Here is a 15,129-nt window from a genome sequence, read left to right as displayed (position 1 = left end):
AATTGCCTAATATTGTTGATAAAGAGATCAGTTTAACTAAAACCCAAGTGACACTTACTGGCTAATAATCCAATTTGTTGCAAATACTTTGCAAGTTTTTGTCCAAAACACTGATTCTTCACTAAAAAAAAAGCAAAACTATTTTCTTTGGTTGTCCATAAATTTCAAAAGTTCGCCATTAAGAATGGCGAATGGATTGCTGTCTGAATAAATATTCTCTTTTACCAGTAAGAAAAATTATGCAGAGTCAAAGGAGCACTAAGACTAAAAAACCAGCAGAAAAATCTTAAAGATCCAATTACAGCTGACATAGCAGTTAAACCAGCAACTTGGCACCTCCACTACTCACCGATCGGGCGGCAGCCACCTTGTTCTGTGTAGTCTTTACTACCAAGGTCTCTTGAGTATTATCCCACGTCAGATACCTGAAAATTATCAATATTTGTGAAAATACCGTAGTGCATAAAACTAAAGCATGGAAATTGATCTTCTGTTCCATAGAACAAGATTGGGAAACAAGATTGAAAACCTAAAGGCATGATTGCTGTATTGGAGAAAAATGAGGAATTGCTGCGTTCTCTGTTTCACGGAGATATGCCTCAATGACTATCGTCCAGTAGCACTTGCAGATGCAAGAAAAAGTTGTGAACCCTTTGCAAATACCCGGTTTTCTGCATCTATTACTCATAAAATGTGTTCTGATCTTCATCTAATTCACAATAATAGACAACACAATCTGTCTAAACTAATAATACATAAATAATTAGACCTTTCATGTCTTTATTGAACACTTTTTAAAAAAATCACAGTCCAGGCTGGAAGAAGTATGTGAACACTTGTTGAACCTCCTTTAGCTGCAATAACCTCCACCAAACATTTCCTGTAGTTGCCGAGCAGATTTCCACAACGGCAAGGAGGAATTTTAGACCATTCCTCCATACAAAACTGAATCAGTTCATCAATAGTTCTGGGATACCTTGCATGTACAGTCCTCTTCAGGTCATGCCACAGAAACTCAATAGAATTAAGGTTTGGACTCTGACTTGGACATTCTAAATCACAAGTTTTCTTCTTTTTAAACCATTCAGTTGTTGATTTACTCCTGTGTTTCAGGTCATTGTCTTGTTGCATCATCCAACTTTTAAGTTTCAGGTGATGGACCACTACCCTGACATTCTCCTGTAAAATGTCTTGATACAGTTTTGAATTTATTGTTACCTTAACGATTGAAAGCTGTCCAGGCCCTGAGGCAGCAAAGCAGCCCCAAACCATGATGCTCCTTCCACCATGCTTCACGGTTGGGATGAAGTTTGGTGTTGATGTGCAATGCCCTTTTTCCTCCAAACATTGTGGTGTGTATTTCTGCCAAAATTTTCAACTTTTGTCTCATCTATCCAGACAAGTTTTGTGGACATCCATGTCATCTTTTGTAAACTTGAGACACGTAGTAATGTTTTTTTTTTTGGAGAACAGTGGTTTCCTCCTTGCTGTCCTTCCATGAACACCATTCTCGTTCTGTATTTTTCTTATAGTGAACACAAGAACAAAGTGTTCTAGAGATTTCTGCAGCTCTTTTGCTGTTACCATTGGGTTCTTTTTCATCTCCTACAGCACTGCACGTTGTGCACTTGATGTGATCTTTGCAGGATGCCCACTCCTAGGGACAGTAGCAACAGTACCAAATTTCCTCCATTTGTAAACAATTTCTCTTATTGGGGATTGACAACATTCAGGTGTTTAGAAATGCTTTTGTAGCCTTTTTCAGCTTCAGCATCTCTACAATTCTTCTTCTAAGGTCCTCTGAAAGTTGCTTTGATCAAGGCATGGTGCATATTATCAGATATTTCTTGAGAAGAGCAGGCACCTCTACAACCCACACCTACAATCTCATCTCATTGATTGGAATACCTGACTCCAAATAGCTTTTGTAGAAGGCATTACTCCAGAGGTTCACATACTTTTTTGGACCTAGACTGTAATTGTTTAAATGATGTACTCAGTATTGACGAGAAGAAGTACAATTGTTTGTGTTACTAGTATAGGCAGATTATGTTTGTCTATTATTGTGACTTTGATGAAGATCAGACCACATTTTATGAGTAATTAATCCAGAAACCCAGATAAGTGCAAAGGGTTTACAAACTTTTTCTTGCAACTGTATGTCCACTCTGACGAGATGTCTTGAGAGGTTAATGATGAAACACATCAACTGTTGCTTGAGAAGTGACTTGAACTCAACCCTGGAACATCTGGACAGCAGAGATGCATACATTAGGTGCTCTTCATTGAGTGCAGCTCAGCGTTCAATGGCATCATCTTCTCAAAACTAATCAATAAGCTTCAAGACCTAGACTTCAATACCTCCTTGTGCAATCGAATCCTTGATTTCCTCACTTGCAGACCCCAGTCAGTTCAGATTGGCAACAACATCTCCTCCACAATCTCCATCTGCACAGGTGCACCATAAGGCTGTGTGCTTAGTCCCTTGCTCTAAGCCCGAATGTGAGGCTAAGCACAGCTCCAATGCCATATACAAGGTTGCTGACAACATCACTGTCTTTGGCTGAGTCAAAGGTGGTAACAAATCAGCATTTAGGACAGAGATTGAAAATCTGGTTAGGTGGTGTCACAACGACCTCCAACTCAATGTCAGCAAGGCCAAGGACCTAATAATTGACATTAGACGGAGGAAACTGGAGTTACATGAGTCAGTTCTCATTGGGTATCAGAGATGGACAGGGTCATCAACTTTAAATTCCTCAGTGTTATCATTTATAAGGATCCATTCTCAGTGCAGCACTTAAGTGCCAATAAGAAAAAAGCACAGCAGTACCTCTACTTTCTTAGAAGTTTGCAAAGATTTGGCATGTCATCTAACACTTTTGATAAACTTCTTCAGATGGGTGGTGAATACACCGGTTCTATCACAGCCTGGTATGGAAACACCAATGCCCTTGAATAGAAAAACCTACAAAAAGTAGTGGATCTGACGCAGACCATCACAAGTAAAGCCCTTCCCACCACTGAGTACATCTACACAGAGCACTGTTGCAGGAAAGTAGCATCCATCATCAAGGACCTCTATCATTCAGGCCATGCTGTCTTCTTGCTGCTGCCATCAGGAAGAATGTACAGGAGCCTCAGGACCCACAGCATCAGGTTCAGGAAGAGTTATTACCCCTCTACCATCAGGCTCTTGAACCAGAGGGGATAACTTCACTTGCCCCATCACTGAACTTGTCCCACAACCTATAGATTAACTTCCAAGGACTTTTCATCACATGTTCATGATATTTTTTGCTTATTTCTTTGCTTTTTTATTTCTTTCTTTTTGTATTTGCACAATTCGTTGTCTTTTAAACACTGGTTATTTGTCCATCCTGTTGGCTGCAGTCATTCATTGCTTCAGAATCAGAATCAGGTTTAACAACATTGGCGTATTCATGAAATTTGTTGTTTTGCAGCTGCAACACATTGTAATCATAATAATAAAAACTATAAATTACAGTAAGTATATATAAAAAGATGAAATTAAATTAGTGCAAAAAGGAAAAAAATACCGAGGTTGTGTTCATGGGTTCATTGTCCATTCAAAAATCTGAATGGACAAGGAAACCTCTGTGGTCACGGGGAGAACATACGAACTCCTTACAAGCAGCAGCTATAATTGAAGTTTGTACTGTAAAGCACTGTGCTAACTACCTTACAGCCCCATCACCCAGGACATGCACTCTTCTCATTGCCACAATCGAGGAGGAGGTACAGGAACCAGAAGGCTTGTAAATTGTCCTGAGTAGGCTAGGATTAAATCAGGGGATTGCTGGGTGGCACGGTTCAAAGGGCCAGAAGGGCCTATCCCACGCTGTATCTCAACATATAAATTAATTAATTATGGGTGCCACCTTTTTGAGGCATCGCCTTTTGATGGTGTCCTTGATGCTGGGGAGGTTAGTACCGATGAAGGTGCTGGCTGAGTTTACAACTTTCTGCAGCCTTTTGCAATCCTGTGCAGTGTGGCCCCTCCATACCAGATGGTGATGCAAGCAATTAGAATACCCTCCATGGTATACGTGTAGAAATTTGTGAGTATCTTTTGTGACATATCTATTCTCCTCAATCTCCTCATGAAATATAGCCACTGATGTGCTTTCTTAATAATTGCATCAATTATGCTGGGCCCAGGATAGATCCTCGGAGATACTGACACCTAGGAACTTAAATGTTCACTCTTTCCACTGCTGATCCAATGATGAGGACTGCTGTGTGTTCCCTCAACTTCCCTTCCTAGTCCACATTCAATTCATTGATCTTACTAAAGTTGAGTGCAAGGTTATTGTTGTGACACCACTCAACGAGCTGATCTAGCTCACTCTAGTACACCCCATTATCATCTGAAATTCTGCCAACAATAGTTGACTGGCAAATTTATAGATGGCATTTGAGCCATGCCCAGCCACACAATCGTAGGGTGTAGAGAGAGTAGAGCAGTGGGCTAAGCACACATCCTTGAGGTGCGCCAGTGTTGACTGTCAGCGAAAAGGAGATCTTATTTCTGATCCGCACAGACTGTGGTCTCCTGGTGAGGAGGTCAAGGATCCAGTTGCAGAGGGAGGTACAGAGACCCAGGTTTTGGAGTTTGTTAATTAGAAATGAGGGCATGATTGTATTGGATGCTGAGCTGTAGTCAACAAACAGCAGCCTGACATAGGTATTGCTAATGTCCAGGTATCCAAGTCTGAGTGATTTGCAAGAGGTCAGGTCCTTGCTTAGGCAGGAGCTGAATCTAGCCATGACCAACCTACTTCACTAGTTGATAGTCATTGAGGCAGCTCACCCTGCTCTTCTTGGGCACAGGTATGATTGTCGCCCTTTTGAAGCAGGTGGGAATCTCCAACTGCTGCAGTGACAGATTGAAGATGTCCTTGAACACTTCTGCCAGTTGGTCGGCACAGATTTCAGAGCCCCACTAGATACACCATCAGAGCCAGATGTCTTGCAGGGCTTCACCCTCTTGAAAGATGTTCTGATGTTGGCCTCTAAGGCAGAAATGACAGGGTAACCAGATGCTTCACCTGTGAGTTGGCTGGAGTGACATACTGCATCCGGTATTCCCGATGCGGCCTTCTATATATTGGCAAGACCCGTTGCAGGCTGGGAGACTGTTTCGCTGAACACCTACGCTCTGTCGCCAGAGAAGGCAGGATCTCCCAGTGGCCACACATTATAATTCCACACCCTATTCTGATAGGTCTATCCACGGCCTCCTTTACTGTCAAGATGAAGCCACACTCAGGTTGGAAGAACAACACCTTATATTCCATCAGGCCTCCAACCTGATGGTATGAACACTGACTTCTCTAACTTACGTTAATGCACCACCTCCCTTTCGTAACCCATCTGTTATTTAATTTTTATTATTATTTATTTTTTTCTCTCTCTCTCTCCTTTTTCTCCCTCTGTCCCTCTCACTATACTCCTTGCCCATCCTCTGGGCTTCCCCCCCACCTTTCTTTCACCCTAGGCCTCCCGTCCCATGATCCTCTCCCTTCTCCAGCCTCATATCCCTTTTGCCAATCAACTTTCCACCTCTTAGCTCCATCCCTCCCCCTCCTGTCTTCTCCTATCATTTCGGATCTCCCCCTCCCCCTCCCACTTTCAAATCTCTTACTATCTCTTCTTTCAGTTAGTCCTGATGAAGGGTCTCAGCCCAAAACGTCGACTGTACCTCTTCCTATAGATGCTGCCTGGCCTGCTGCATTCCAGCAGTACCTTTTGTGTGTGTTGCTTGAAATTCCAGCATCTGCAGATTTCCTCGAGTTTGCGTAACCAGACGCTGCAGGGATTCACACAGGTGTAGTTACTTTTTCCTCCATTCCAAAGTGTGCATAAAAGGTGCTGGGCTCGTCTGAGAGAGAAACATCACATCCATTCACGATATTAGTTTTCACTTTGTAGGAAGTAATGGCCTACAAACCCTGCCAGAGATGATGTGCATCTGATTCTGTCACTCAACTCAATCAGAATTGTTTCTTTGCCTTCCTTAGGTCATACTTGGACCTCTTGTATTAACTAGTGATGAATGCCACAGATCTAGCCCTCAGCAGACTACGAATCTCCCGGTTCATCCACAGCTTTTGGTTTGGGTATGTCCAGTATGTTCTTGAAGGTACACACTCACCCACGCAGGTCTTGATGAAATTGGTGACAGATGTGGCATATTCATTCAGACACAAAGATGAACCATTGAATATTGTCCAGTCCACCAACTCAAAGCAGTCCTGTAAGCACTCCTCTGCCTCCCTTGACCATACCTTCTTGGTTTTCGTCACTGGTGCTGCAGTCTTTAGTCTCTGCCTATACGCCAGGTGATCAGACTTTCCAAAGCCTGGGTGTGTGATGGCACTGTAAACGCCCTTGATGGTGGTATAACAGTTGTCAAGTGTGTTGGCTCCTCTGGTTCCACAGGTGATATGTTGATGGTAGTTGTTCTTCAAGCTAGACCAGTTGAAATCTCCCGCAGTGATGGGGAAGGCAAAAGGGTATGCAGTTTTGTGCCTGCTGATTATGATCCTCCAGTGACTGCCTGATGTTGGCCTGAGGTGGAACATACACTGCTACCAGGATGATGGCGGAAAACTCCGTCAGCAGATAAAATGGACAACATTCAACTGCTAGATTTTTCAGGTCCTGGTATTCTATTCCCTATCCTTAAACGCAGACTTCAGAAATCTTGAGTCAGCAAATGTTAGGTTGACCCACCTATAATTCCCTCTCTCTCCACTCCTGAATAATGTCATGAAATGAAAAGTCAAGGAACCAACCCCAAGTAAAGATACATTTAGAAGCCTTTAATTAGAATGTCTATAACGTCCTCACCACAGACACAAAGTACCATTCAAGATGCCTGCTATTTCTCTTCCATCGTATATGTGCTAAATCCCTTTTTTTTTAATACCAGTGGTCCCCAACCACTGGGCCGTGAGGAAACAATATGAGCCAGCTGCACCTTTCCTCATTCCGTCACGTACTGCTGAACTTGAACACTGCCCCCGCCCCCCCCCTCATTGGCCAGCCCGCGGTGCAAAAAAGGTTGGGGACCCCTGATTTGGACTATCACTTAACAACATTTTAGAAAGTGTACTATTAATGATCATATTTTTCCCTCATAACTGTAATAATATTTTGCATTGATTGTGATTTTCAGCACCTCTTGCTACAAATTCAACCTTTGCAGCTAAAGGGCAATACAGCAGGGAAACAGGCCCCTTGGCCCCAAAGTCCAGTGCAGATGTCACTACTCCACCAGCTGGCAACTAACACCTTGTATTTATCCGAACTAAACTCCGTCCGTCATTTCTCATCCCACTAACCCAGTTAAGCTTCTTTAGATTTCTCATAATCAGCATTTTCTGTGATGTTTTTTCCTTTTTAAATTTTTTTTTAAAAATAGGATCTAGTGCTTTCACAGCAACTACTTGACAAATAAACCCTTCTCTGGCTTCCAGCCGGGTACAGGTATCAATTATAACCAACGTTTTGTCTTTTGAGACTGCCTGCTAAAGGAAGCCATTGAAATAAAACTAGAGGAAAGGAATTTTAACAAAGACAAAGGTCTCGCTCTAAGTGAGAACTGGAATTCAATTGTAAACAAGGTGGGAGAGCGAAAACCTGACTGGATGAGGACTAATCAATCAGGAGGGCCAGGCTACAGAGGTATAAATACCATTGGAATAGACATGCCCAGGCATCATCCCTGAAGATGGCAAAGTTTGTCATCAAAACGTCATGTTATTTTTTGTTCTTTTAAGTTTAGGAAGTCCAATATTTAAAACAAATAACCCATCACTTTTCTCATACAACTGTAATATTTGTCCCCAAAGCATTTACACTAATTCTGCCAAGCATATTCTAAACACCTAATACTGGTCTATTATTATTTTACTGATTTGGAGATACCATTGTTTTACTTTTCACACATGAAAATCAGTCCTGGAATTTTACCATCTTGCACACTCTATTAATCAGCATTTGAGAGAAAGAGGCCAAGCTAACAGAGGGGCTGCACCAAGGGAGCAGATGCATCAGTTCTTACATTTGATCTGTTGACACATATCAAGTTTGTGTGTCATAACCGAGCTATAAATGTAGATGCTTTGCTTTACTCCCCTTCCAACATCATAATGAACAATTACATATTAAGTATCTTTTACAAGTAAAGCAAATTCATTCTCATAAAATACCTGAACTTCCACTGAGATGAGAGGTAAACTTTTTCGAGAATCTCTGCAGTCTTGGTAGACATGCGGATAAGCCAATTGTTCGCAGTAAGAGTCAAGATCGCAGGCTTGTGATCTGATGGTTTGGGTAACATTTCTCCCTTGTCGGTAAAAGAATATTTAAAAATCAATGAAATTCCTTCAAATTTGATGTTTGTGCATTGTAATTTTAAACAGAAATCCTGACAGAAAACAATGTAGTGGTACATATGAACATCACAGAGTGACAACTGGGTGATATTAGGGAGATGACAAGGAGGAGAAAAAGGAGGAAATGGGGAACTGGTAATGGGCAAGGAATGGGTATTAATTAGTTAAAGGTAATGCTTTACATTTAACTCAGCACTCTTAAATCACTTCTCTCACTAAACATTTTCCTGGAGTTATACTACATCAAGCCATCGTGCTCATCTCAACAACCAAAGGTGCAGAAAACCAAGGAAAAATTCCTCTCAAAGCTCCCTAAAATGTCATTCAGGATACTGATGAACCCCATCTACATATGTGCAAAGGAGGCACAATATTGTCAAAAGTACTGACAAATAGGCTGGAAGTTCTGTTGTTTGAAATAATCAAATAGCTTGAAGTAGTTCAGGTATCGCAGCCACTTGTCAACTTGGAAATGTCATCAGAATATTAAAGGCTGGCCTGTGCAGGTTTAACGAAGAGGGGTCATAATTAGTTTTGAGCCAACAAACCGACTTGTGGACTTAAAATGGAGGCAGGTTATTGACGAGGCAGTTGAAAATAAGCAGAATATTAGCACATCCATGACAACCACCTACAATAATACCCTGAGGTTACTATGATTGTCCCTCAAAAATAGAACAATTTCTGTTCATGACAAACATAACCACCACCATTGTCAATTCTGCTAAAGTGTGTTTGACCTAAAACATTACACCTTTTCTCTTTCCCATCCTGATGAGTGTTTCCAGCATTTCTTTTGTTTTCACACTTTCAGCATCTCAGTTTTCATTATTGCTAATCCATGGTTACTTGTCAGAACTAAACAGTGAACGCTTTAAAAAAAATTTTTTTAAATGTGAACAGCCCAGAAAGTTAAACAAGGAATATTTAATGTATTTTTAAATGCCTTTTCTGTTTCAGAGGATGTTCTTTCCTTCACAAAACTAATGCTATGCTTTGTAACTCTAAAACTAATTGGAAGAAAATCACGGGATCCCAGGAGAAAATGTATGCGCCTCAACTTTACTTTAGTGAGGTGCGCACTTTAGTAATAACGTAAGGTGTAATTGCTTTGATGGATTTCTTACTCTTGTGGAATAAAGTCTTTCCAAACCGGGGGGTGGGAGTGGTCACTCCGCTTGGCAGAAGAGACTTGAGGCTTTGAAACAATATCAGGTTCTGAGGCTCCTCAGTGGTGGTTGTAGGAATTGACTCTGTGACAGCAGGAAGTGGTTCTGACATCTCTAGACAGCTTTCTTTTCTAACATTTGACTTTGTTCTCCTCATATGACTTAAGTGCCATTTCCAGATGACATCAGACACAATCTCCACTGTGTAGGAGAGTAGTCCAGTTCTGTCCTTAATCTTTCCAAGTACCCAGTTTTGATCACCTCTGTAGTCCTTTGCCAGGACTGTAACGTCGAACCAAATTTGAGGAGCCCTCAGTTTGTCACAGCTGTTTGTCCTGCACACTCTTTCTGAGAATGGGTTTGAGCAGATCCAAGTGTGATCACAAGGGACGGCATAGGAACAGCACAGCTGGAGAGTTGTTGGTTGTGGAGCATGCTGCATTGCAATATGCAAGAAAGGAATTGCCAAGCTTCTGATTCAGTGTCAGTGTAGTACTGTGCTGACATTGTTTGCAGTGTGTTCTTTAAACTCGGGATGAACCTTTCTGCCAAGCCATTTGTGGCTGGATGGTACGCTACAGAAACTGTCCTGCAATAAAGTCTGGTCCATTGTCACTGACTAAGTCTTTGAGGAAAGGCCTCTCAGCACATCAACAGCACGCAAGGGAAACCTCTGCCCACTTTGTAGCTGCATCCATTATCACCAAGAAACTTGTGCCCATGAATGGTCTGGCAAAATCCACATAAATCCTCTGCAAGGAGAATACAGGCCATTCCCTGGAAGGTAGAGGCACTGCTCTTGGCATCTTCCGTACGTGTTGGTATCCCAAAAAGTGCATAAGCAATTCGCTCGATCTGCTGATTAGCCCAGGCCACCAGACAAAGCTTTGAGCCAAGTTTTCATTTTGACCACGCCTGGATGACCAACATGTAGCCCCTCCAACACTTTAGCTCTCAGCTTGGATGGTAAAACAACTTTCAATCCCCACATAAAAGAAAATCTGTCAAGTGCAAGTTTATCCCAGAGCTGGTAAAGATGGGTGAACTAGAGTTTCTGCTGCACATTCCAGCCATTTTGGATCGCCATGTAGACCCGAGACAGTATGGGATTTTTTCTGTTTTCCCTTTGGATCATTTTTGTGGTATTAGGGAAACTACTATTTGCATTAGGGAGAATATATCAAGAGGACTGTCCTCTTTTGTCAATTTTTCAAGTATTTCCTTTTCCAAGGGCAAAAGGGACAAATCATCATGATCAGTTGTCCTCTTGATCTTGTAATTGTGTCCTCCAAGAAACAAAGCCCATCTCTGCATTCATTCTGCTGCTGTGAGAGTTACACCATTCTGTGGACTGATAATGGACAATAGTGTTCCATGGTCATTAATCAGAATCAGGTTTAATATCACCGGCCTATGTCATGAAATTTATTGTCTTTGCGGTAGCAGCACAATGCAATACAAATAATAGAGAGAAAATATATATTATAGTAAGTATTAAATTAGTAGTCCATTCAAAATTTGGATGTCAGAGGGGAAAAAGCTGTTCCTGAATCACTAAATGTGTGCCTTCAGGCTCCTGTACGATAGTATTGACAAGAGGGCATGTCCCATACAACTGTTGATATGTTTTGCACCCCAAACCTGACTTAAGGCCTCTCTGTCAATCTGTGCATAATTTTTCTCTGCAGCGGTAAGGGAACATGATGCAAAGGCTGTGGAGCGTTCACTTTCATCACTCAAAGCATGTGACATGACTGCACCTATACCACAAGGCCACAGGCAAGCTTCACTGGGCCATGTGGATCACAATGTCTGAATACAGTGTCTGCCATCACCATTTCCTTTACCTTTCTGAAAGCCACTTCACACGGCCTCATCCATTGCCATTGCTTCCCGATTTGTAGTAATGATTTCAAGAGGCGGAGCACAGTAGCCAGGTTTGGCATGTTATAGTAGTTGTCAAATTCTGAAAAACCTCAACCGTGACACATCCTTTAGCCTTGGGGCATCCACCACTGCTTGAATTTCCTCAGCACACTTGTGTAATTCTTGTGCATCAGTAATGTGACCACAGTAAGTGACGCTTGGTTTAAAGAATTCACACTTGTTACATCGTGCTCTGAGCCCATTATCTTCTAATCCTTTTAGCACTGTCTTGAGATTTTGGAGATGTCCCTTGTCACCCTTACCAGCAACAATGATGTCATCCAGGTAACACTGACTGCCTGGGCAGCCTTGCAGCACCTGGTTCATAGCTTTCTGCCAGAGGGTAGGTACAGACGCTGCTCCAAAAATTAGCTATCATAGCAATAAGTCCTTTTGTGTGTTTATGGTGAAAAACACTTCGGACTCTTCTTCCATTTCCACCTGTTGGTAAGCCTTTGCTGAAGTGTTTTCTTCCAGGAAGTTTTGCAAAGATGTCCTCTAACCTGGGTAGAGGGTATTGATCTACTTTCATACTGGGTTGATGATGATCTTAAAATCACCACAGATCCTGATAGACTCATTCTTCTTGTCTACTTGGACCATTGGCATTGCCCATGGGCTCCATTCAATCTTGGAAAGAATTCCTTCAGCCTCCATGCTATCAAGCTCACTGGCTACTTTATCACAGATGGTATAAGGAACCAGATGAATTTTGTAAAATTGGGTGTGGTGTTTTATTTTAACACTATCTTACCCTTGATACAGTATGTTTGAATTTCCCAATGTCATCCTTGAACATGCTGTGGCATCATCCAGTACCTTTCTTAATTCCCTTTCAGTTGACTCTATTGCAGGGAATGTGGCATGCAAATGGTGGATGGAACTCCATTCAAGTTGTAGTTGTCTCAGCCAATCACAGCCTCAGAATGCTGGCCCTCCTGTTTTTAGCACATACAAGCCCAATGTTAGTTGTTGTATTTCACTGTTAAGAATGTAATTTCCACAGGAGTTAACTTTTCTCCGATATAGGTTCTTAAATGGATATCTGCAGACTTCAGTTCAGTATCTTTGAAATGCAATTCAAACTCATTTTGTGGAATGACTGAAACAACCAAGCCAGTGTCGAATTCCATTTTAATTAATTTGCCGTTCGCTTCTGATGCAAGCCGTATTTCTTGTCTATGGTTAGCTTTCACATTGCTACCCAATTCTTGTCACTCCCATCAATATCAGATTTTTCATTAAAGGCATGCAGATTTGTGCTCCTTTTGAAACTGTAACTTCACTTTTTATAATTTTCTCTTCCCTGTGCAGTCCATTTATTTGGGTCTGTTTGATACACTCTCTGTATGCACCCTTCTTTGTTGCATTTTCTGCAAGTTTCACTTTTAAACCTGCATTGGTCTGGTGTATGTCAGACCCTACCACAACGGTAACTGTTCAGCAAGCTGGTTTCTGTTTAGATGGTGCAATTATGTTATTGCTCACTTTCATACCTGGCTGCAATCCAATTGCAGCTGACTGCTGATTCCATTGATATAGCGATTGCAACTGCTCTTTTAAATGTGAGTTGTCCCTCACGCAAACTTCACCTGCTCTTGCCTTTTTTGAACTCAACCGTCTTTCTTCCCGAAGAAACCAGTGCTGCACTTTTTTTTAACTCAATTGTTTCTCTCCTCTTGTGAAGAGAGTGGGCTACACTTTATTTTTAACATCTCGCTGCGCTTCAACAGGTAGGTAGTTGTCTTGGGTTCATCTTAAAACTTCCTCATCACCACAGTTATGTTTTGTAACTCCAAAACTAATCCAAAGAGAAACACAGGAGGCCAGGAGAATGTGTACACTTCACTTTTACTTTAGTGAGGCAGGCACATGACATGGCAGCATAGTGACATAACCATTCACATACTTCTTACATATAACCCTTAATGAATCAAGTTAAAAAAGAATGCTTAATCAAACAATATATTTACAATATTACTCAAATATTACTGAAATATTAAATACATAACTAAGAACCTAAAAAAAATCGCTTATTTGGGTGGGACATATCTGCCATTATATTTAGAAAATGAGTTATCATCAGGTGACAAGAGGAAGAAATTATTGTGCCTGTTCTCCATTACTTTATGTCAATGTCCCTCCCTCCTCAATGATGCCAGAAGTTGGCTGGCATATCAGGTTTCAGAAAGTGAAAATATACCAGGTGTACGTGTTCTATAATTTTTTAATATTACACATTTTAAATTATCCACTTACCACAGGTGACTCACAAAGTAGAGCATCCTCAATCTTCTCAGACTTCTGGAGTTTGGGCAATTCATAAAGCAAGATCGGCTGAGGGCCAGTACTGACACAGCAAAATTTTAAAGTGAGTTAAGAGTCATATAGCCAGAAATAGGTCTTTAATCTACTGATTCTCTACCAGTAATCAAGTATCATTTAACCTAGTCCTATACGAAATCTATTTCATTCTCCCCACATTCCTATCACCTTTCCCCTAGCTCAGACTCCACAATTTTATACACACTAGGGGAAATTTAGAGAAACCAATTAACCTATCAACTCGCATGGCTATAGTATATGGGAGGAAACTTGAGTACTTGGAGGAAGCACAAAGCAAAGGAAAAGTGTACAAACTCCATGTGGATTACTTCAGAGGCCAGGACTGAAACTGAGTTACTAAAACTATGGATCAGCAGCTCTATCTGACATTTGTAACTTGTATTAATTTCATTGATACATCCCCAGTTTATAATTTGTACATTATAATATTCTTATGATTGTACAAAATATATTTGTCCATACATTTATATATATTTTATAGGTTCATATTTTTATATTTTCATATTGTACATCTTCATACATTTGACTTACCTGATAAAACAGCATCTGTAATTGTCGAGATAAATCTTTCCTTTTTCATAAATCACTGGTGAATTTGATTGTTTTGTCCAAACTCTCTCAAAAGTTGTAGTTTTCTGAAAGACAACAAATTAATCTGATTGAATCATTTTCTAACTTTTTTTAATTGGATCAATGGGCAAAGCAGTAGTCTCCATTTAATCATCAAATAAAACCAACATGCTGCAAAATTATTACAATAATCTACAAATCAATTACAAATGCACAAACAACTTTTAAAAGTCATGCTGTTTTTATTGAAGTTTCAGAGAGGATATATACTTTAAGCTATATATCTTTTATTCTCAATGCAGCAGCGGAGTCTCCAAGGTCAATTGACTACATTATCTATGAAGGGGAATAAATGGTTGATGATTGGGCCAAGGCTGGAAAGGAAGGAGGCAGAAGCCAGAAGCCAGAGTAAGAAAATGGGTGTGGGGAGGCCTAGGAGTACAAGGTGATAGGTGAAACCAGGTAAGGGAGAAGGTGGGTGGGTGGGGGGGGGGTAAGATGTAAGAAACTTGGTGGTAAGAGCTAAAAGACTGAAGGAGTCTGTTAGGAGAGGGTAGTGGACAATGGGATTTTTAAAAATAAGAAGGGTTTCCCCTTCCACCACCTTCAATGCTGCGCTTACCTTCATCCTCCTGCTGTTGTAACAGGGATAGTCCTACCACCACACTACCTCCATATCCAGTACCTCATCT

General features: G+C 41.0%; 1 protein-coding gene across 4 annotated transcripts in view; it reads right to left on the bottom strand.

Moving 5' to 3' along the window:
• Positions 1–15,129, bottom strand: part of dcaf17 (ddb1 and cul4 associated factor 17) — a 77,326-nt gene that overhangs the window by 46,960 nt on the left and 15,237 nt on the right. For all 4 annotated transcript variants that reach the window (XM_063052233.1, XM_063052232.1, XM_063052230.1 and 1 more), the window contains exons 4-7: positions 14,399–14,502; positions 13,781–13,871; positions 8,241–8,377; positions 350–425 (exon numbers count right to left, since the gene is read on the bottom strand). In XM_063052233.1, the coding sequence (XP_062908303.1) occupies positions 350–425; positions 8,241–8,377; positions 13,781–13,871; positions 14,399–14,502 (408 nt within the window). The remainder of the gene's footprint in view (positions 1–349; positions 426–8,240; positions 8,378–13,780; positions 13,872–14,398; positions 14,503–15,129) is intronic.

This window comes from Mobula hypostoma, chromosome 6 (genome assembly GCF_963921235.1).
Source record: "Mobula hypostoma chromosome 6, sMobHyp1.1, whole genome shotgun sequence".
Taxonomy (NCBI): domain Eukaryota; kingdom Metazoa; phylum Chordata; class Chondrichthyes; order Myliobatiformes; family Myliobatidae; genus Mobula; species Mobula hypostoma.
Note: the sequence above shows the minus strand (reverse complement) of the source record. Positions and strands in the feature narration are given on the sequence as shown.